The sequence below is a fragment of the Haemorhous mexicanus genome, chromosome 10 (assembly GCF_027477595.1).
Source record: "Haemorhous mexicanus isolate bHaeMex1 chromosome 10, bHaeMex1.pri, whole genome shotgun sequence".
Taxonomy (NCBI): Eukaryota; Metazoa; Chordata; class Aves; order Passeriformes; family Fringillidae; genus Haemorhous; species Haemorhous mexicanus.
In genome coordinates this window covers 11489000-11511354 of record NC_082350.1, presented here as the reverse complement: position 1 = coordinate 11511354, position 22355 = coordinate 11489000, and the positions used below count along the sequence as shown (strand labels likewise).

At 45.3% G+C, this 22355-nt stretch overlaps 1 protein-coding gene across 3 annotated transcripts in view; it reads left to right on the top strand.

Annotated features, from left to right (window-relative positions):
* The first annotated feature begins 3883 nt into the window (after window positions 1-3883).
* PID1 (phosphotyrosine interaction domain containing 1) overlaps window positions 3884-22355 on the top strand; it is an 85225-nt gene continuing 66753 nt past the window's right edge. The window contains exon 1 of one of the 3 annotated variants that reach the window (XM_059855328.1): window positions 3884-3981. In XM_059855328.1, coding sequence (XP_059711311.1) covers window positions 3952-3981 — 30 coding nt within the window. In that variant the 5' untranslated portion in view covers window positions 3884-3951. Of the gene's footprint in view, window positions 3982-7548; window positions 7696-22355 lie in introns of those variants that run through there. The other 2 variants (XM_059855330.1, XM_059855329.1) reach the window with 2 other exon arrangements.

The following is a 22355-nucleotide window of genomic DNA, read 5'->3' as shown; positions in this document are numbered from 1 at the left end:
CCAGCAAAGAGGGTGTGTCTGTCACCACATGTACATTGAAGTTGCTTCTCAATAGCCTCTGAACTCTGCAAATGATTGAGACCCCTCAAACCCCAGGTTTCTGCTGTCCGTGTTTGTTTGCAAACTGCCAGTGCTCTGATGCTGCCCCTGGCTCCATCCCATGGCTGGCTGTGGTGCTGGAGCCCCAGCCTAGCTGTGTCCTCCCCAGGTAATGCCCTCACTGCAGCTTCCCCATGCCCACACTCCAAAGTGTGCTCCCTGCCATGGGAACTAGAAATCTCCAACTTGGGTGTTCCCTCTGCAATATTTATATGACATAAAGTTGAGGCCATACCATCCTATCCAGCTTTGTCATCTGCATGAAATGAAGTTCTACATAAAAATACGTTTATTGTTACCTTGAATGTTAAAATGTAATAGTTGTCAGAAAAAACAGTTTGGATTACTTGGAGAGTATATTTTGGGTTGCTTACGCACTAAAAATGTTTTCAGAGAAATATTGGAAAGCTCAGATGAGGTGTCTGGTGCCATCTGTGCAGGGTAGCTGCATTTGCTTCAGGTGATTTGACAAAGTGTTTAAGAGTAACAAGTGTATTTAGATTTTGGAAGTATGCTATTAATTACAGCCCTTTATAGAACATTAAATTTGCTAATTAGTCAAACTTACTCTACAAAAGCAAATACAAGGTAAACTGAATTAGTAATAAAAAAGAGATGTGTTTAATGAGTTCTGTATGCTTTGTAAACTTGCATAATCAAAAAGAGGATCTTGGAACCAGGACATGCAAAGTCTGCAAAATATTTGGGGAAGCAGCGTTTAAATAACTGAATGACTCTTCTAGTTGTGTTTCAGTGAGAAATAAGTGCTTCTAAAGCTAAATTGAGCTTTTGAAGTCAAATAATTCAATGGGATCAGCAATTGGATGAGTTTAGTTAATTAAAAAGGCAATGCTGTAGTTAAAGCCAAAAGAATTTATTTTTCTTTTCAAATGCAGGGGAGCTATATTGCTATAAAGACCTTAAATAAAATAATCCTTATTAGGGGATGAGATGGTGCAAAAGAAAGACAAACCCAATAACTAGAAGCCATTAAAAGACACAAAATATCCTGGAGTCACAGGAAACGCTTCAGATATATTATCTGAATAAAAGTAAAATTGGTCCTAATGCATCCAATACTCCCTTTTGAAATGCAAGATCTCCCCTGGCTCCAGTATTTCTGTCCTGTGAGCACTGAAAGGAAGGAGACTGAGAGAAGTGGGACCAACCTGTGTAATGTATTGCAGTCTTTGGAAAGAATTGTCTTAACTCATTCTGAGAAGAGAAACATCACAATTTGGCACAGTTAAAGGAAAATTAATAGAAAAAACCTCTGTATCTTCTTACAGGCACATTCTGGAACACAGTACATCCTGGAAATAGGAATTCACACTATTTGTTTAAGTGAAAGATCTCTGACTGGCTTGGAGCAGGACCTTACCTAATGCAGAACAGCTTAAATACCAAATAAAAAATGATGCCTGGATTAAAATATTAGAAAGTCTAGGTAGAAATGACCTAATCTTAGTGAGATTGTGACATGAACTCACCCAAGTTTAATGAATCATTTCCTGAGTTGGGCTCTGGCTGGTGCCTGACCACCCCAGCAGCACCTGGCCCAGCTGAAAACCAGGTTTCCTGCAGAGCTGTCATGGGGCATGACTAAAAAGGCAAACCAGCTGAATTTCCTGAGACAGCCCATGGTGCAGAGCACACCTGGAGACTAAACCAACATGAGCAGAAGGTGCTCTCTTCCCCATAGTGCCACTTTGCTGCCTTGGTGAGGCTTGGAGAGGATGCTGGTGGGGCTCAGGGGTTCACAGATTGCTTCCTAATCAACAGTTGGATTTCAAAAATGTGCAGCTGAGCTGCTCCTCCCCATGTGTGAGCATATTCCTACATTTTTCTCATACAACTAAAGCCTGAAGCCTACAGAATTCATTTTCTCTTGTTTTCATATCCTTTTTTGAAATTAAGCAATTTGTTTGTTCTCATAATGTGCCACCCATTTCATAGCAAATGCAGATTTCCCTCCCCAATCGTTTTCATTTGTATAAAAGTCATGTAAACCAAGAGAGAAGCAGCCTCCAGCCCCAGGGTTGGTCTCCTGCTAATTGCAGATCCTGAACTTCCTTTGTGTGCCCTGCTGCTGACAGCCTGGGTTGTGCCAGCTCCTAGCTGGTTCAGGAAATGGTGGTGGGTGGATTTATCCATATGGGAACGGTCGATGAAGCTGCTCCAGAGCTCACTTGAGGAAGAGTGAGGCTTTTAGAAAAGGCCTCACTTGTGCAGCAGTGTTGGCACCAGTTGAAACAAACAGTGGTGTGACAGGGACATGGTTTTTGGACAGAGCTCTAGTGGGCATCTCGGCTGAGAGCTGGTGCAGAATTGGTGCTTCCCTTCCTGGAGGGGAAGGAAGGGGGTGATGCATCAGTAAATGGAGCTGCAACACTTGAATTGCTTTAATCAGGCCATCACTGCCCAGGGACGTACTGGTGGAATCTTTCCAGAAACAATCTAAAAGTTCATGTTCATTGAGTCTTGCTCTGATCACATCCAGCCTCGCCCAAATCCTGCAAGGTGTTGGTCCTTGAGATGGATCCTGTGGCAGAGCTACCCTGACAAAGGTCATGGTTTGCACACAGGTGAGCCTGATGCCTGTTGTTTTGAGAAGATTCTCTTCAATATTGCTTTTCCTTGCTATTTAAAACACTGACACAGAAAAGATACGCTGTGTCCCCGGGGTCACACACCCACAATGTGTTGGAGCCTGGCTTGCAGCCTGTGGGATGTGGTGGTCAGTGCTCAGGACAAGTATGACATGGGCTCCTCTGGGTTTTTAACAAATCCTCCTGCATCCAAGCATGAGGCATTATCCAGGCAGCCTAAGGGGAGCAGGGAGGGCCAGGGGCAGCTTTTGTGTCTGGAAAAAAGGTTCCTTGGTGCAGCTTTGGAACCTGCAGAGACTTTGCTTTTTTGTGGCATTTCTGGCCTCCACAGGGAAGAGCAGTGCCTGCAGACCTCTAGAGTGTGTGTGTCTGTCCTTGAGGGTGTTGGGGCACAGCTGGGATGCCCGACACCATGAAACAGCTGAATGTGGCCTTGATGCTGGTTTGGTGCTGGCTCCTCGGGGGGACCACCCCGGCACTGACCGGGCAGGGATGATCCTGCCCCCAGCTGGTGGCTCCCTGTGCTCCGTGACCCCGCACTGCCAGCAGCAGCGGCCTTACAGAGCCCTGACACGTCCTACGTGCTTGGCAGCAGCTTGAGCCACCTGCAGAACCGGAGGAAAAAGTTTCAGCTGCGGTGAGGCAGCGTCCCATGGGGAAGGCTCCTCTGAGCGAGGGGGTACCCTCCCAGGCAGCGCACAGCGAACGACAGTGGGGAGACCGGCACCGCTGTCCGAGAGCCCGTGCGGGGCCGGGACACGCCGGGCTGTGCCAGCGCCTGGGGGGACGCGCTGTCCCGGTCAGCACAGGCGTCCAGGTGGGATGTTTGCCGTGCCCGGGGGGATGGAGGCCGTGCCCAGGTGAGATCGGTGCTGTGCCCGGAGATGCCGTGTCCGGGGGATGCCGTGCCCAGGGAATGGATGCCCTGCCTGGGTGGTGCCTTGCCCAGGTGGGACGGATGCTATAACGAGCGATGGATGCCATGCCCAGGTAGATGGATGCCGTGCCCAGGTGAGACGAATGCTGTGCCCGAGGGATGGATGCCGTGCCCAGGTGGGATGGATGCCGTGCCCGGGGGATGGTTACCGAGCCCGGGGGGGCCGTGCCCGAGGACCGGCTCTGCCGGGCGGGTCCGCGCGTGGCCCCCACGCGTGGGCGGGACGGGGCGGGGCGGGGCGGGGCGTGCGCCCGCAGAGAGCCGCGCGCGGCCCCGCTCGGCAGCGCCTCCCGCCGCCGCGGCACCATGTGGCAGCCGGCCACGGAGCGGCTGCAGGTAGGGGGGCCGGCCGGGGTCCGAGCCTCAGGGGGCGACGGGGCCGCGCGGCTCCGGGGTGGCAGCGGGACCGGCGGAGCATCACCCCCGTACCGGGAGTTCGTGGCAACTTCTCCCCCCGCCGGCGCGGAGGGCGGGTGTGCGGGGACACGGGACACGCACGCACACGCAGTGCGGGGCCGCTGCCCCGGCGGCATCCCGAGTGTCGCTGCTCGGCGGCTCCGGCGCTCCCGGTGGAGTTGGGTGCTGGCCGCGAGCGGCGGCGCGGCTCGGCGGGGGACGCGCTGCTCGGGGGCTTCTCCGGCGCCGCCTCGGGTGAGGGGCACCCCCGGGCCGGCCCTGCCTAAAATAACAAGGTGCTGTTGTGAGGGTTCCTCGGAGCGGCGCGCGGGGGATGCGGAGTCCCGCAGGAGTCCTTTGGCACCCCCACTCCCAGAGGTCGGGATGTGTCAGGGTCGCCGGGGTACCCCCTTGCCGCACCCTCCGGCGGCGGTCGGGTGTGCGGTGCCGGCTCTGCCGTTGTTCGCGTGGCTTGTGTGCGTGTTGCATAGTCCGGGGAAATCCGAGACAGGCAGAGAGTAGGATGAAATAAAACTCACTTTGTAGTTCCACTGCGTCGGTTTCATGTAGTTTTCCAGGGCAAGTGTCGAGTGAGAGAGAATTGGATATCTTAGATAAGAATCAATGGGCACAGCAGATGACAAGAAAAGGTTATCGCTTCTTTTGCAATTCAGAATGAGAATTTACTTTGAGATCATCAAGCAGAAATTTCAGCAGTTTGATTGGAGTTGATAGTAGAGCCAAGCTGAGAGATCCATGAGCTTTAATCTTCACCAGCCAGTAATGGGAATAATTCCTGGTCTGAAAAAGCCACACTTTCCTCTGCAATGAAAAGCTTGATTTTTAGTGGATAGAAATGAGGTACCACATACATAGTTGATGGATTCCAGGGTAAAACTATGTGAGTGTATTATTAGTTATTTCTTTCCCTGTGCGCTAGACACAAGCGGCAGCATGCCCTGAGTGAAGGAGTTAATGGTCTTGGGCGCTGTGGAGGCAGGGGTGTTCCCTGGGGAGATGCTCATGCAGGGGACAGACCTCAGGTGAGGCTGCACCCAGTGGCTGGCAACAAAGGAGAAGGTGACGGAAGGGAAGGAGATAAGGGAAAGCCTAGGTTAGTAGTGTTGTGCTGGTTTGGATTGCACAGAATGGCTTTGTGTCCCCTTTGTGGAATTAGGGAGGTGTTAAAAATAACAAGGTGCTATTATGACAAATATCTGATACTGCCTACAAGAGTATGCAAGGCTAAAGAGAACCAAATGCTCGTGATTTGCAGAATAAGCTTGTGAGTGTAACCTTGTTTAGCCTTGTTTAGCTGTATCCTGTGCACTGTTAGGGATCTGGCCTTAGGGAGCAGGTGGGAATGGCTCTGTGCTGTGGGGAACCAGGGCTGTAAGGAGGGGAGATGAATGATCACTGGGCTTCTCACTTACCTGTTGCAGCAGAACCCAAGCCTGTAGCAAGGGGAGCCTGTGTTCCTCCCTCCTCTTGAAAGGGAGCCACAAGCATCAAAGTTCTCAGCAGTGGCCAGTAACTTTGTGCTTTGGTTACTTTTGGCTGGAGTCTCCAGGCATCCTGAGCTGATCAAAATGCTGAGTGCCTGTAAATGCATTTTTTGCCAACAGGAGTTTCTGGGGAAGTACATGAATAACTATAGATGCTCTAAAAAATAAAGAAATCTGGGGACTCAAAATTGCAGAATTAAAGGATGGTTTGGACTTGTGCCGGCTTCTGAAATGGGGAGAAAGCCTTGGAAAAGTCATAGGAATCCCATAATAAGTCTGTGTTCACACAAGGGGCTAAATAACAAAATAGTGAATTGTGGACAAAATGAATGCAGTGAGGGGAAGGATGCTGGTGTAACTAGGATGAGATCCTGTAACTGAAAGCTTAATCCTAATCCATATATATATAAATATGAGCTAGAGTTACATGGGCAATAAACTATCTAATAACCCCAACCCCTCTGATTTTTTTTTCTGCAGAAAACCCTTGAAGCCTGGTTCTTTCAAGTAGTCTGATCTCCCCTTGACATGTTTTGAATCATCAGCCTGGCCAGAACTGCTGGCAGCGCTGCCTGGCCCCCCGAGGAGAGCTTGTGCACGCTATAAATGCATCTTTTTTCCCTTCTTCCTCCCTCTCAACATCTTAATTTAGTTTCAGGTGTCCCATGTTGCTGTCTTTGTCCCATGTTCCCTCCCTCCCGGCACATAACTGCTGTGAAACAAATGTTGGTGCTCTGGGGGTGTTGAAAGGGGGCCCTCTGCTTGTTCTTGGCATCACTAGCTTTCTCTGGCTGATAAGCAAGTGTTGCAAGGCTCTGGGTGTGGGATTTTGGTTATAGCAGGGTGGTTTGTGGTCACTGGGTAGGGTAGATGATGTCTTATGGTCTCTATTAATGTATTCTGGGATTACAGTTATGGCAAGTCACTACTGTAGGATATTTAGGGGATGTGTAATGGCAGATACAGCCCTGTCTTTTACATCAGGCTGATGTATGGGTGCAGGAAGTGTGGAGCTGGCCCAGCTTTCTTGATGTTCTAATGTGTGCATGGTATGTGACTTTATTTTGACACAGATGTATCTTGTGTCAACACCCAGCTGTGGGGAAGTGCAGAACTATTGTTAGTCCGTGCTGTAGCTCTGTACTAAGTAAAATGGCAAAGAAAATATTTTCATCTCTCAGAATATTTCTTTTGGCTTGGCTCAGTAAGGGAAAGTATGAACTGCCTTTGGAAGTGGATGCCTGTTGGTACAGGTCAGGCCTGCCCTCAGAGCTAAGGCAAGCTGTGTGTGTTTAACTGAAATGGCAGTGGCCATCATGGTGTGAAGGCTCCTGTCATGTTCTGACCAACTGTGCCATGCTCCTCAATTGCTCTTGGGCCTCCTTTCCCAGTACCATTCAAAGGATGACAAGGCTGCACATTCCTGGTCTGCTGCCGTTCACGCAAAATCTCCTTCTGTTCCAAATGTGCTCAGTCCTGTCAAGTTTCATAGTTTGTGCTGAAGTTTTTGGCATTGACTGGATGGTACAATTCCAGTAGTGAGGTCAGCAGCAAAGCTCACGCATACGCAATAGGAATGAAGTGTCATCAGCAGCTGGGTTACAGAACACAGTGAGCTGGGGCATGAGCTGCACTTGTCCCCACTGCTGTTGTGGCCATTTGCTGCTGAAAGCTTCATCTGCTGCTGAAATGTGCCCCTCTTCCCAGAGCCTTGATTTCTGGCTTTGCTGGAATAAGCTTGTTTTTTGATTTGGGTTTGTTTTTTGTTTTGTTTGATTTTGTTTTTGCCAGCCTGTCTCTACTTCCCTCTGATGGAAGCTTTTCCTGTTATGCTGCCGTTTAATGAAGAAGCCTCTCTGTTTCTGGAAGATATGTAGAATTGAATTAAATGGATTAGAAGAATAACCTAGAAAATGTAGATACTGAGATTTCTTCTTGAAAATATAATACAGCAAAGCCTACTTTTTCTTTTTCTTTCCTTTCACTTTTTATGATTCTTTCACCTGTAGCAACATTGAAGTTTCGTCTGTTTCCTCCAAAGTTAGTGGGACATTCAGTTACATGTGAAATCAGATATCTGGGATGTTGCAGGAATATACCACAGGGATCAGCGAGTCTCTGATGTGGTAAGAAGATGATGATTTTTCAGGTAATACAGGATTAGCATTATTCACACTTAAGAGAGATGATCTGGGACTGTATCTGTTTGGGAGACTTTATAGCTTCTCATTTCTGTGGTGGCATTCCTGGCTTGTGTTCAGCAAAGTGCAGGTGAGCATATGGAACATGTGTGTACATCCCAGTCTTCTCTGGAGCAGCAACCAAGGTTGCTTCAGGTATTTAAAGGTCGTTCCCCCTGCTGGGAATGCAGAGACTCCAGTCTGGAGCTCACTGTACCTGCCTGATCTGATTTGCCTTGCTGTGTTTGCAGCAGACCTTATCAATGGTTATAAGCAGTGTGCACTGATTTGTGGCCTGATGTTTGTGGCAGTGGCACTTGTTGAAATGATGCCAAAAATATTGTGAAATCTTTCTTTAAAACTATTTCCAAATGTACCCTCCGCGCTTGGTTCAGCAGCCCTTGGCAGCACAGCTGGGATTTTGGAGCTGATGGTCTCAGTGATGCTCCTGTGAGGACTCTGAAGTGGTGTTTGAAAACAAGCAAGGTGTTCTCACAGCCTGAGAGGTGGCTGCTATTTGCTTTGTAACCTAATTTTTCCTGGAAGCTTGATGCCAGATGTTGTTTCCAGATAATAAATCCCAGTGGGTGCATAGTTTCCGAGGCTGTGCTGTTTATAATCCCTGCTTACAAGTTTCCCTGCTTCTCTTGACACGTGTGGGTAACAGGGATCCCCATGTTCAAACAGCTTTTCCCCCGGAGCAGCAGTGCAGCGGTGCTGGTGCTGCCCAGCCTCAGGCTGTGTTGCCGGGTGTCTCTGAACTGAGCCATGCTCATGGGCCCTCTTTTTGGAGAAAGTCTCACTCTGCTTCTGTGGGTGGTACAGGGGGTGGGCTCAGATAAGTGAGAAGGGGAAGAGTGGAACAGACAGGGGTGCTGTGTCATGGAGCTTTGGGCTGGACACTGCTTGGCTTCATACAGGCATGCAGATGGCCAAGTGTTCACAGTAGGACTTTAGTAATTCCTTGTCTGCTCATCTGGAAGATCAGTATTCTGATTGAAACCCACAGTTTGGGGCCATTTTTGGGCAAGGATTTAATAATGGATGGCTGTAGTGTATTGTTAGAATTTATTTCTTTCATAACGTTCCACATCTCTTCTAATGTGCTGTGAAATACCGTGCAGGAGTGCTGCGGGTGGGCAAGATGAGATGAAGTGAAGCGGGTGATGAAGGGCAGAAAGCTTCAAGTCCTTTACTGGGGCAGGTTGGATTTCCTGAGCCCCAGGGCTTAATTCTTCCATCATGTAACTTGTGTAGGTCCTCTGAAGTCCATAAGAATTAAGATTGTGTAAGGTTGCTTTACCACAGTCTTTGAGTGGCTGCTGTGGTGTACTTCCACATCCTTACGATACTGCAGTAAAACAACAGTGTAGCTATTAATGGAAGTGAAAAAAGGGAAAGCAGCAGTATTGGGGTATTGCTGCTCACCTTTGGGCTGGGCTGTGAGCACTGTTTTCCAGGAATTTGTTAATATACCTGTAGCCTTGCATCTTCAATCTACTTCTGAATTCTGTGATTGTAGATTGTTGCTAATTTCATGTATATTACTTGCATCCACTACCGCTAGCATACTCATCAATTGCTTTTCGTGTATCAGGAGCATTGAAAAGATTTTTCACTAAAGAGAAGTGAGCTCTGGCTAGACCTACACGTGTGATGGCTTCTAGGTGATCACAGACACTGTGGTTTGGTGACATGTTTGCATGTGTTCAGCTGTAATGTAGTTTTAGATGCTATTGGTGCTTTCAAAATGAGCTTCTAATCCTTTTCAGTGTTCACATGCATATGTGTGTTAAAAATAACAGCATACAGTCAGTTAAAACAATAGTTTTCCAATTTTTAAAGCATATGGAAAGCCTTTCTAAACCAAACACAAGCTAGTTGTAAGCACACAAACAGCTGTCTAGGCAGAAACTGCTGCAAGACATGTATAGCAGGACTGATACTACTTCTGAACTCTGGTTTCATTAAATATTATGTCAGAAGGAAAAAATGGTAAGTATTTGAAATTTAAGCCTGAGTCATGTGGCTGCAAATGTCTGAAGTCTTGCAGCCCGGTGTTTTGGCACTATATGGCTTCGGGATATCTTTCAAGGCATCAGAGTTTTTGCACTCGTTTGCTGCTATGACTTCACAGCAGTCAGGAATCTTTAAAACAAAGCCCTGTGATTTCAGGAACTCATCTGGCACCACTTAGCTCAGGCAGTTCATTTTTTTTTTTTCTACATTATTTATTCTTTGTAGAAAATGAATGTCTCTGGAAAAATGTTAATTTTGGGAAGCATTCTATGACCAAAAGAAAATCAAAATCAGTAAGAGCCTTGTGGAAAGCCCCATGGGAAGTGATCTTCAGGGTTCACTTATAGTGTAAAACTAGTTTCTTTTTATGAAAGTCCCAGCCTGTTTGATGACCAAGACAAAAAAATTTAAGCAGTGATTTCCTTGTAGAAAGGCAAGCTAAAGCATTCAGTCTAGTTCAGAATTTTAAGTGCCTGTTTCCGATTTTGTGTGTTCCTGGTGTCATCCAGCAGGACAGCACAGTCAGCAGTGGTGTCCCAGACATTTCCTTCCAGGCATAGCTGTGCTCTCTGCAGACATGCCATGGGTTGCTGCTGAGGTGTTGGGCTAGGTGTCCTCCCCTTTACAGCGCTACTGTGTTTTTGATGTTGCTCTGTGCAGGCAAGAGGCGAGTGTGTAGCTGAAAAGTCCCTTTAAGCAATGTTTAGTACTTACAATATTTTTTTCCCCTGAAGTGCTTTCATGTATAGGAATTGAACTTTTTTGCATTTCATATAATAGCTGGAAGAGTTACAGGTGACAGTGTTAAGTCTTCTGAGCTGTTTCTGAATGAGTGGATCAGAACTCTTTGACCAAAGATGTTAAATGTGGGTGATTGTACAAGTGTCCTGAGAAGACCTAATATAACATTTCATGATTTGTTTTTCCTGCTGACACCCTGAAAATATGGAGGGGCAAATATAAATCTTTGCACAGAATCTGAAGGAAAAAAGAAAATTTGTGTATTGCCAGTATTTAATATTCTTTTAATGTTGCTTCTACAAAATTACACATAGCCTCATATTGAAATACAAGTTGAATGACTAAGTTGGTCTCAGAACGCTGACACCTTGGCACCTTTGGTGACGACTTCAGGAGTGTTGGTCTTTGAAAAACCTCCGTAAGTGTTTTCACTGGGGCCATTTAAATAAATGTCCCTTTCACAGATTAATGGCTGGTTATGCTTCCAGGCAATGTGAGCAGGAGCATTTCTAACCTGAGTTGCTGCTGGTGAGTTTGACTGACAGAGCTATGCTCCGAGCACAGTGCTGCTGGGTTTGGGACAGCACCAGGGCAGTCGGAGTCCTTGCACCATTGCCCTTTGTGGCCTTGAGTCTGTGTTATGTCAGACCATTTTCAAATGTCTCCTCACATGAAAACATTTTCCTCAGATAGATTTGATGGGAGCTGCCAAGAACACTGAGAGCAGATAGAAATGTCATTACGTGTCCTGAAGCTCAGATTTGTGGCCACCTCTTTTTTCCCATGCCAAGCTCCCTCTGGTTTGAGAGATGGTTGTTCCATACATCTCATGTGAAGCTTGCAGAATGACCCTGGAGTAAGTTTACAAGTCTTCAGCTGGCTGTATTCAGCTTTGTTCAAGGCCAGGTTTTTCCAGAGAGTGTTTTACCTGGTGGACTGTGCTCTTGTGAAATCTTACCCACTCACTGAGTGTCTGGAGAGGAGAACTGATGTTCAGTCTGGTCCCGCTGGTGAAGTAACTGCTTTGAAGCTCTTGCAGTGGGATCTGATCCAACTTCACTGGGGTCAGTACCAACCTTGAGCCTCAAGAGCAGGGCAGAAAACCCATCCATTGGACTGTTACATGAGATCCAGAGGGTTTGTCTAGTCTCATCTAAAATGAAAAATTCTCTCTGCTATGGAGCTTCCTGAGTAAGTCTGCTGGCTGGAAGGCAGGATAAGAGGAGTTTGGGGTCTGTGATGAAGACATTGTGATGGTGGCAACATCAAATATGTCCTCTGAACCTGCAAGTTTCTATTTCTCCTTTCCCTCCCTGAGCCTAGGTGTTGAGGGACAGGAGGGAGGGTTGGATGCAACATTCCTTCTCTGAATGGCTACGGGGAGAGGCTCTCCAGAGTGAGTCTCAGCTGCTCTGTGGCTTGCCTCTAAAGCTGGGGACCAGCTTTCATGCTGTCAGGATTAATCTGTGCTCTCTGAACTGATCCTGGTGACACTGACCTGAAAATGGTAGTTTCTTGGGGAGAGAAATCACCCTTCTCTCCTTCCCTGTCATTCTGCTTCAGAAAAACTGGCAAACCAAATTTCTGTTATTATTCATCAAAACTGTCCCATCCAAGTTAGTATGCTGAACTTGGTTTCTGGTGTTGTGTTAAGGAATTTTGTCCTTGGTTTTCTAGTATTCCCTTCTGCTGGGGAGAGGAGCGCTGGGAATTGTGTTATGGTGTGTTGGTTGTTCTGGCTTTGGCTCTCACTAGAGAGTGAAAAGACAAGCAGCAAAATTGTTAGAAAAAAAAATACATCAGACTTCAAAAACAGTGTTTTAATCCCTTTTCCTCTCATTTGAGGCTATTTATTTAACCAAACCTTTTGCGAATTTTAGCTTTTCCATGTGGCATTTATTATATTTTTTCTGGTTTTTGACGAGAAAAGTACCTTTTGGAACTTAAACACCAGTTGGCAGCTCCCTAAGCTGACTGGTTGTCAGGGAATAGTGTGGACCTCTGTCCCAGATCGCTGCACAGTGTGTCAGCAGAAGGCAGCAGTGAATTTTTTCATCTTTCAGAAACTTGTCAGCTTAAGCATTTTTCTTTTTTCCCTAGTCCATGGGAATTTTCTGTGCCTGACTATAAATTTGAATCAGAAAATGTAGAAGCTTGAATCCTGTCCCAGTGCTTTTAAGAAGGAGCCCATACAGTGCAGATCTGTACAGGCTTCAGTTTTCACAGCTGTGCTCTGTTGTTTGGATTAGAATTAGAAGGAAGGATATTTTGAAAATTTTATGTCGGCCTCTTGATAGTGTGGCTGAAAGGCCCTATTGAGCTTGGTACTGTGTGTTTGAGAAAATCCTGATAGTAAAGACAGCTTTGGTGCCTCCTGCTAGAAAGGAGTGGTGGAGGGATGTGCAGTGCTGCTGAGGAGTGCTTGGTGCTTGCTTTTTCTGGTAGGTAACAAAGAAAAAGTCCACCAGTGATTTCTGAGACACCCAAAGCCCCGAGATCCTCCAGCCGAGGACAAGGCATAGGGACTGGCCAGGCCTTGAGCTGGCTTCAGGTTCACCCTTGCTGGGCTGGGCTGCCCTGGAGCTGTGAGTTTGTGGCCCTGGCTCTGCTCAGCCATCAGCAGTGCTCCTGTTGGGATGATGGGGGAGGTGGAACCCTCTCTGTGACATTCTTGTTGATGGAGCATCGGTGCTGAAGGCTGCAGAAGGGATGTTACTTTCTGAGATTGGACAGTTCACTTTGATAAACGAGTGTTAAATCACTCAGATTTAGGCATGCAGCCGTATCTCGGTGCGTAGGGATAGGCCTTTGAATCCATTAACTTTTATCTTGCCATTTGAGATGGCAATGTAACTTTTCTGTGGTTTATAAGGAATGTTAGGAAGCATTTGTTTGTGACTGACTTGTTTTGATCTGGTGTTTAGAGGCTCTTATTTTCATTAAAGAGCCTGAAGCTTGGTGCTGGGACATGTAACATTTTCAAAGGGCAATGTTTTAATCTTGTACCTCTAAAATACAGAGTTGCTATGGAAGGAGGAGTTGCATAATTTGAAAGGTTGCAGAAGCACAGGTAGGATCTGCTGTTGCCTTTTTCCCACAGATGCATGTTGCAATACTCATTTTTTTTCTTCTAGCTGTTGAGGTCTTGTGTGACTCCTTCTACCTGCCCTTCACAGTCCTGCAGCTTCTGGCTTGGGAACAAGACCCAGAGTTCCCAGGGCTTAACCCCATTTGAAGTCTTGGGATTTTGTTTTCCTCAATGTCCATCACGCACAGAGCTCAGATCATTTCCTTGGGGGTGTCCAGTGGGAAGTGGGGCTTCTTGGCGTGGGAAATAGCCCTGTCAGAAATATCAGTCTTGCTGCAGGGTCTGCCAAGGCACAGGGCAGCCTGTCTGGGCATTATGGCCAGCCTGAAAGCCATCTCTAAATGAATGAGATGAATGCGTTTTGTAATCAAGGGTAGTGAAAAGCCCTGGCACTTCAAGACAGTGAAAAATATTCACTTATTCTAGTAATAAATTCTAGTTAGTGCTTAATAATTCCTTTCCTGAAGCCATTGTCCCCCATCCTGCTCACATTTAAAATGCTGGCAAGTTTCAGGATGCAGAAGTGATGGAGCTCATCTCCCCTGAGGAAAAATCACATTTGAAGAGATGCTGAGCTGCAAGTGTGAGCAGCTTGAAATGAGTCATGGACAGGTCTTCAACTGGAAAGACACATTCAGAGCTGCAGCTTGGGGTTTTCACCTGGACAAGCTCGAGAGGTTTTCTGAGCCTGGGACTGTGCTTCAGCAGGGCAGAGCAGGGTCCAGCTCTGTGGGGCAGTGAGGTCTCTATAGATTAAGATATCTGCATGTGTTTGTCAGAAAGACAGAATCTAAGGAGGCTTTGGATGAAGTTGAGTGCTATACAGTGATACTTCTGAGTGTGGGAGGAGCAGGTCATCAGCTGGGGACTTTAGAGGTCCATGAGAAGCCTGGCATGGCCCAGGAGCCACATCTGCAGAAATCTTGCACTGAAATAGCTCACTTCTAGCTGGTTTGAATTACTTTCAGTGTATTTATATTGCTTTTTTCAACTTGAATTTTTAATTCTCTGTATCAGAAGTTGTTCATGCTGCTTGCATGTTATTTGAAAAACAGCCAGCTGCAGTGTGTGGCACTGACCAGGGAAGTGCCCATACCTTGTTTAAGTTTTCTGCACTGGTTCTGAAAGCTGTAGCCTGACCTTTCATTCCTCTGTTATGGTCTGAGGGTGTTCTTACATGGATGTGGAGCTTCCCAAGATAAACAGAGTGAATGTGGTTTGGCATTTAAATCACTGATGTCGTATCAAGCTAGAGAGTTTCAGAAACCATTAATGTCTACAAGAGATGTTATTTTGTTCGCTTGGGGATAAACTTTGCCCCTGTCTATATGTGGGTTTTGGTTTTGGTCCAATTTCAGATTTTGAGAGTGTTGGTATAAATCTAAGTGCCAATACTAATGCCAGTGGAGTTACACTATGTTTCTTTTATTATGACTGAGAAGAATCTTAATGTGTTTTTTAAAAGTCCAAATGTTACTTGATTTTTTTCTTTTAAGAGTAGTTTTATGAGTCAAGACTTAATGTCTAAGAGAGCTGAATTGAATGTTCCTGTACAACTCTTTTTGGAAAGTGTGTGCTGTTGAGGTCATCCTGGAGCAGGCCCTGATGCTGTTTGGAGAAGGGGCTGCTCTGTATCTGCCAGAGGAACGTCTGTCAGTCTGTCACGCAGCGCGTGCGCCGCCCGCTCGCTTGGGGCTGGGGGAAACCCATTTACAGAACACTTATGGAAGTGTTAATAAGCCCCACAGTCACCCAGTTGCTCCCCTCTGTGGGGGGAAAAAGGGAATGTGTCACAGAAGGGTGGGAGCAGGGCCATGGCAGCTGCCTGGCAGTGTGCTCAGAGCACCACCAGCTCTGGTGCTCCACGGAGGCTGCAGCTGCTGCCCAGCACAGCCAGGAGCCTGACACACCTCCAGAGCCTCAGGAAATATTTTCTGTTTTCAGCCAAAAGCCATATTGCTTATTTGTGGATCCAGTTTGTTTCTGAGATCTTTTCTTATTTTCACATTTTCTTGTGAAAATGTCATGTATTTGTTTTTTCACAGGGTGAAAAATGCTCACTTTGCTTTTTATTTTTATTTCAGTGTTTCTGAGGAACAAACAAATGTTTTTATCCAGCAGCCATCATTACAAAACTGAAGTTAAAGAGCAGTCTGCCTCATCCTGGGAAAAGAAAGCATTGTTTCCAATATGTTCTTATTCTCAAATCCATATATGTGAAGTCATATTTTTCCTAATTTCCCAAAAATGGGTCAGTTTTTAGAATTTTTCTCTTGATTTTTAAACACTTTTCTGGGAGGTTTTTAAATCTGGTCTCCACTGAGAGTTTGCTTTAAAATGACCTTAAACTGCCGTGCCAGCACCATATGTGACTTCCCATGCTGGTTGTAAAGTAATGTAAGTTTGAAGAGTTCTAGATAACAATGTTAGTCACTGCTAACAATTGCAGCTGTGCTGCAGAGCCCTCAGTCCAGGGTGGTTTTGGCTGTGCAACACAGTTTCCAGAAAAGTTAGTCTTTGTAGAATCCCAGTTAGTAGGTCTCATAGGCAGCAGTAGTTTTATTTAAGGTAGAATTTTATTAGATCATTGAGTTGGAACTCCCTGGCTAAAGGAGCAGGTAAAGGCTCCCTTTGCCATGCCAGTGGGATGGACTGGCCAGGGAGGGAACAGAGCTGTTGGGAGCTTTCCAGGAGGATTGGGGACTATTTTGTAACAGGAACAAACTGACACAGCGCAATTTGTCCATCTATTGGAGGGGGGGAGGAATGACTTTCAAGCATATTATTACCTCCTAAATATTTTACCACTGGGAAAAAGATGGTTTCAGTGCTAGCAATGCCACGCTGACTGGATCCTGTGTGCAGTATGGTGACATTTCCCTGGTGACAAGAGCTGCCTGCACCAGAGTAACTCCCCTTGCTTTGCCTGGGTGATTTACAATATTTGGCATTGTTGTTGCACTCTTTGGCCCTTCCAATTCTTCCTGAGTATGGGTATGAACTGGGAACAGAGATGGTAAAGTCCAGATCACCAGTGGAACAGGGAGTTGAGCTGGCAGTGCTCACCATTGTACAGAACTATGCTGTAATCTTGTCCTCTTTAAATTCTCATGTGTGCAGTAGTTTGTAGAGGTCCAGCCTTGGAAAAAGGCTTTGGAAAAGAGTCTGGAGGCAGGTATCTGCCTGACAGTGCCATGACACTCAGAGCCTGCCTTGGTAGACCTGAACAGGAGCTGAGGGCTCCATAGTGAGAGTTTGTGCCATAAACACTGTGTGGTGACTTGCTGCTGTGGCTGCTTGAAGCCTGACTGCACACTGCCTAAAGATCCTGGGTTTGCTTTAGGAAATACTGCTGTTCTGCTTTGTACACCTGGAGGTCAAAAGGGAATGTGGTTTTTCTAGCTAATCATCGTCTCTTGCCAGCTAATTGTAAGTAAAATAAAAAGGGAAAGCATGGAGTCTGGCCAGTGCTTAGTAATGTCTGAACCAACAAGTCTAACGTGGTGTTACTTTTCTGACTTGACTATTGAACTTCTGTGGGAGTTTGAAGTTTTACCCTGAGAAGCTTATCTTCACTTTCATTGTGTAGTTGTTGTTCTTTAGAGTTTCTTTTGATTTTTTTTTGTTTGTTTTTTTCCCTGAAAAGTAGTGGGTCAATATAAAGAATTACTTTGAACAGTGGGTGTGAGATGGCTAAAAAGAATAATGGTTGTTGCTACCAGCACTTATATTATAGATACTCCATGGAAGTTAACAGTGAAGGGTCTAATGGGTAGGATGCTCACTTACAGGGGTCATATTTACAAAGATCTGGAATACATATCTCCACACCCAGGCAGTGTTTGCTACTGGAGGGATGTGTCCTCATTTGGACCTGACCCAGGATCAGCAGGGCACTTTGGATGTTGGGGAGGCTGCCCACTCCTGCTTGTGAGTGAGCAGTTTCTTGATTTTCTCCCTTGACTGTTTTGCCCTCTTCTCTTAGAGCAGCCAGGCCTTGGATGCTGTGTGTCCATTTGCTGAGGTGATTTATGGGCAAAGACTGGGTCCTTGCCTGAGGAGCTGAAGAGTACAAGGGTAGCAAAATTATTTCAGTTTCCAACATATATGATTCAATTAACATCTTCTTAACCCTGTGTTAATGCCTAACAGCATGAGGTGACTAGTATAAATATTTATTCTTGGTATGTAGCTAGCAGATATGTGGTAGGATTAATGCTAAATTGTTAGTACCCAGTTTAAGTAAAATCAGTTTGTCAGACTGCTTCCTTTTGTGTTTTGTTGTTTTGGGTTTTTTTTTTTTAATTGGCAAAAGAATCCACAAACAGGGTTCAGATGGCCAGAGCCTCTAGAATCTCATTATCTTAATTGAAAACTGTCACCCTTTGACATTCATAAATGATTTAGCTAGTACATCATTTAGTCACTGGGGAGAAATGGAATTGAATGTTATAACCATCCTTCACCTCCAGATGCTAATGATAAACTACAGCCTACAGCTCTGAAGAATTAATAGCTCTTGGTTTAGAGCAATATTTTTGTACACTGGAGCATCTCAATTCCGTTATATTTGGTAACATTTCATTCTGGAATACCTTCACTTAGAAAAAAACTGGAAGATGCTCAAAGAACATTTTCTAATGTTGCTCTTCAGCTTTTTACACCCTGCAGATGTGTTGCCAGTGATCTGCATCTTTAGAAAAAAATCAGACTGTTTTGTTTATGTTGACCTTTCCTCACTCACCATAGGAAATAAGTTGTTTAGATAATGTGTGGGGATTAGCTGTGTAATGAACTACCACAGTAAACAAGTAATTAATTCTCATCAAAACATATACTGTGCTCTGTGCCTGGGTTTTATGGTGTCTTTTGGAAAAGAAAATATTTTTCTGTCTTAAAAGCATTTCCTACCCAGTGACTAGCTTAAAAGAAACAGCCTGAAAATATTTCCTGGCTGGAGGAAAGGATCAGTACATTCAGTTGGCCATTGTGGTTAACATCACTGTGTGTTTTTCTAGCACTTCTTTTCCTCAGTTTTATGTACCTACTGTTAATAAACGTAGGTACAGAAATTACAGTCTGTCTGAGCAAACTGACTTGATCTTTTCATTTGCTAACGCTGATGCTGGGGTTTTGAAGAGGATAGTCTGAGGATTCAGGCTTGGCTTCGCTCCTGTTTGAAATCACTGTTAAAATATTGAAGATTTTACTGCTGGATCAGGGGCCAGGGGGTCATGCCCTTTTTTTTTTTTTTTTTCCCTTTTCTTTTCCAAGAACTAGATCAGTGGGCAAAATACAGCACTAGTGTGTTGAAGGAGACAAGTGTTTGGTCAGTGCTGCTGTTGGAGCTCTGTGAGTGGGGTGTGCTTTGTGCAATTGCAAGCTGGGCTTTAGCATGAGATGTTTCGGAGCACAGCCAGTGACAGATGGGTTTTGATGACCAGCTTTTGCCTTTAGAAACAAAAGTATAGTGTTTATTTCAGCTTCTAAACCAGGTTAGTGAAGAGATGTCAGCAGTACCAGGTGCTGTGCAGCTGTTTGTTTGCAGAGCTTAATGTTTTTTATGCAGTTACTGGTCAGCAAATGAAAGGTGGGGTTGGAGATACTGATATTTCCAGAAAATGGGCAGTCTAGGCTGGCAAACACTTATGTCCTCAGGATTTCTGCTCAGCCTCCCTGTTAATTCAGGTTTTCTGCTGTTGGCTTCTGGCTTTGCCTGTTGAGGTTCTCCACGGGTCAGCACAGGGGCTTTGGACACTCTGCAGGTGGCATTTCACTGGCACCACTCCGTCTTAGCAAGCTGCCCTGCAAGCTCTCTGATCTACCTGTAGCTCAGGAGGATGAAATTATTTGAGATCATGAGTCTCTTCTGAGTTTTCCAGCACTACTTAGTTGTTTCCCATCCTGCTGTTTCCCAGCACTGCTCAGCAAGGTCGCGTGGGGTGTTTCCTAAGCAGGGGCTTCCTGGGCTGCTCTGCAGCATGGTGGTTTCCTTGGGTGACTTGACACTGAGGTTTCAGTGTCATTTGGCTGTTGTATCATACTGCAAATGAGTGATTAACTTGTCTGGTTTCCTTGCTGATTCCCGGCAGAGCTGTTTGCCTTTTTCAAATCATGTATCACTTTAGTCTGACCTCCTCCATAGTCTGGCATTTCTGTAGTGCCTCATTTACTATAGATGTGTGATTACATGTGATTTTCTGTCTTAAATTGTTGCTTTTTTAAGAGTTAGGTTTTATCTGTTACTGTTCCAGACAACATCTAAAACTGTGATTGAGTTGCTCAGAAAACTTGGAGGCAAATGAGAAGATTCCTAAATTTATTCACCCCTTGAACTCCTTCAGCTGTGATGGTTTCCATACTAGCAGATATGTTACAACTTTAGGTATTTCGGGGTGAAAGCAAGAACTTTAGGGATGGTGAGCTCTGTGATACCAAAAGCCAGGTTAGACAACCCCTGTGTTTTTTCAGTAGCTGTGTTCTCTGGCAAAAATAAATCTGAAATTTTTCAAAGGCTGGGTACAGAGTGAGACCCATAAATAGATTCTGTAAACCCGCTCTTCTGAATTGCAGAACAATCCTCAGTAGTTGCACCTAAAAACGGTCAGCCATTCATGCTGCATATACTCACACATGAGTGTACTGCCATGAAATTCTCACAGAACTGGAACTAAAGTAAGCTGAAATGGAAAAGCCATGCCAATGGAAATAATAAAAAGAGGAGTCATGCCCCTAAAAATGCTGCAATGTAATTGCTATGAAAATCTGCACGTATTTACAATAACAAAGGTCTCATTTCTGCAAAACTTTGCCATATGAGTTTTTTTACGTGCTCTGAGCAGCCCCCGGCGCCCACAGTCCTGTGCTCTGTGAGTAAGGGACTGAGGCCTTGCTGAGTGCTCAGTGTTTCAATGCACATGGATCTTTTCCAGAATTGAAAACATCTTTTATTCCCCGGGCCGAGCTGGCAGCCGGCACAGAAGGCAGTCTGCTTTATGTTTATCAGGCTGGGGAGAAGTCCCGCTCTTGTGAGCGTACATCTCATCTGCCAAGAGCACCAATGGTAACTTAACTATCTTCCACCCTCTTTTTTTTTTTTTTTTTTTTAGTTACTTAAATATGACCATTCAGGGAAGCATTTCATTCTTTAAATGTGGCGAGGAAGGTATTAGTGGATTGAGGGAAGAGGGTTTAACCTTCTGACATCCAAAGCTTTGCTGACAATTGGCCATTGCCGATGGCTGGGTGCTGTGTGATTTGTTCTGGGAGGTGCTGTGAGAGCATCCCCCCTTGTGTGGACCAGCTCTGAGCAGGGAATCCCATCTTGCCATGCTCTCCATGCCCCTCAGCACAGTGGGATGCCACCTGCATGATAGAGCCGTTTTGGGGTACCTGCAGAGGATTCACATGTGGACTTTTTTTGGGAAACACTGCCCTGTGCTGTCATCTATGTGGAGTATATTCAGAGAGAACAAGAAGCCCGGTCCCGATGCATTCATTAAACTATTCCGTTCATGTTAATTAGTCTAATGTAGGTTGTGGTGTAGGTATGTAAAAATGGCCTTGATCATTTTGGGCTTGGCTGAAACCCTCTGATCCAAGGCTACAAATATACCCCGGGCAGTGAGTGAAAGCTGAAGGGCTTTCGAAGGGTCTTCTCAGATGATTCTTGTGCCCATGTGTGGAGAAATAGGGATGTATGAAAGGTTTCTTGAGTAGCTGAGGAAAATATAAAAGCCTGTAATGATGTGTTTTACCTTTAGAGTTTCTTAGTTACTAGAGTTCTAGGAAGAAAATTTCTTGCATGTATTTTGGCAGCCCTTTTCACCAACTGAATACCAGGTTTATTGCTGGATGAACTTGATAATTAGTTTGTAATCCATGTATAGGCATTTCATCCTGGTGGTTTTCTTGCAGAGAATAATTTGCCTTTTATTTGTTGAGAATGGTTTTTTTAGTGAAAACAGAACTCCCATTCATGATGGGCACAGCAAATGTAGTAAAACACTATCATAGCTGGGATTTGTTGTACGCTATGGATTTATGTCAAGAATGTTAATGATTTGTTTATGAATAAGTGAGCCTGTAGTATTGTGAAACATTATCTGGCAGGGCTGCTGAATGGACATTTTGAGAGCAGAGGATTCTTCAACTGAATAAACTGTAGATATTTGTGTGTCTCAAACTACTCATAAGTAAACTTGTGTATTTTAAGCAGAAGTGTTTATTTAATGCATTATTATCGATGGTGCTCATCTGACAGATATGTATGGGCCACTTGATAATAAGCAAAGAGGTGGCTAAGTACTTTTTAAGAGCAGTTAATCTTCTTTTAGTGGGCTTTAGTTTAAAAAGAAGGTTTTCTTGCAGAAAGCAACACAAATCCTTAAGCAGAGCAGTGTGATGTTTGCAGAGTCAGAGTGGATCAGCAAGGTACTCTCATTTTGCAGTGTCTCACTTGAGCGTAGCACCTAGTTCAACAGAGCCACTTGAATTTCCTGATAAAATCACCACTTGGTTTCCAGTATGTTGTACAGCCCCAAATGCACACCTTCCTGAGAGGGGCTTGGGGTGGGTTTCTGCTCTCTTCTAATGTCCATTTGCTTGGAAGAATACCTTCTCATGGACAGGGGAGGTGGTTCATTACCATCTTACATGAGTCCAAAGATCAATAATTATCTCCTGTGTGTTGGGAGTACTTGAGAGAATAGAAACACAGTCCCTCAACATAATAATTGGAGGGGCTAAATTGAACCTCATCCCAGGTAATGGTTTCTTGCA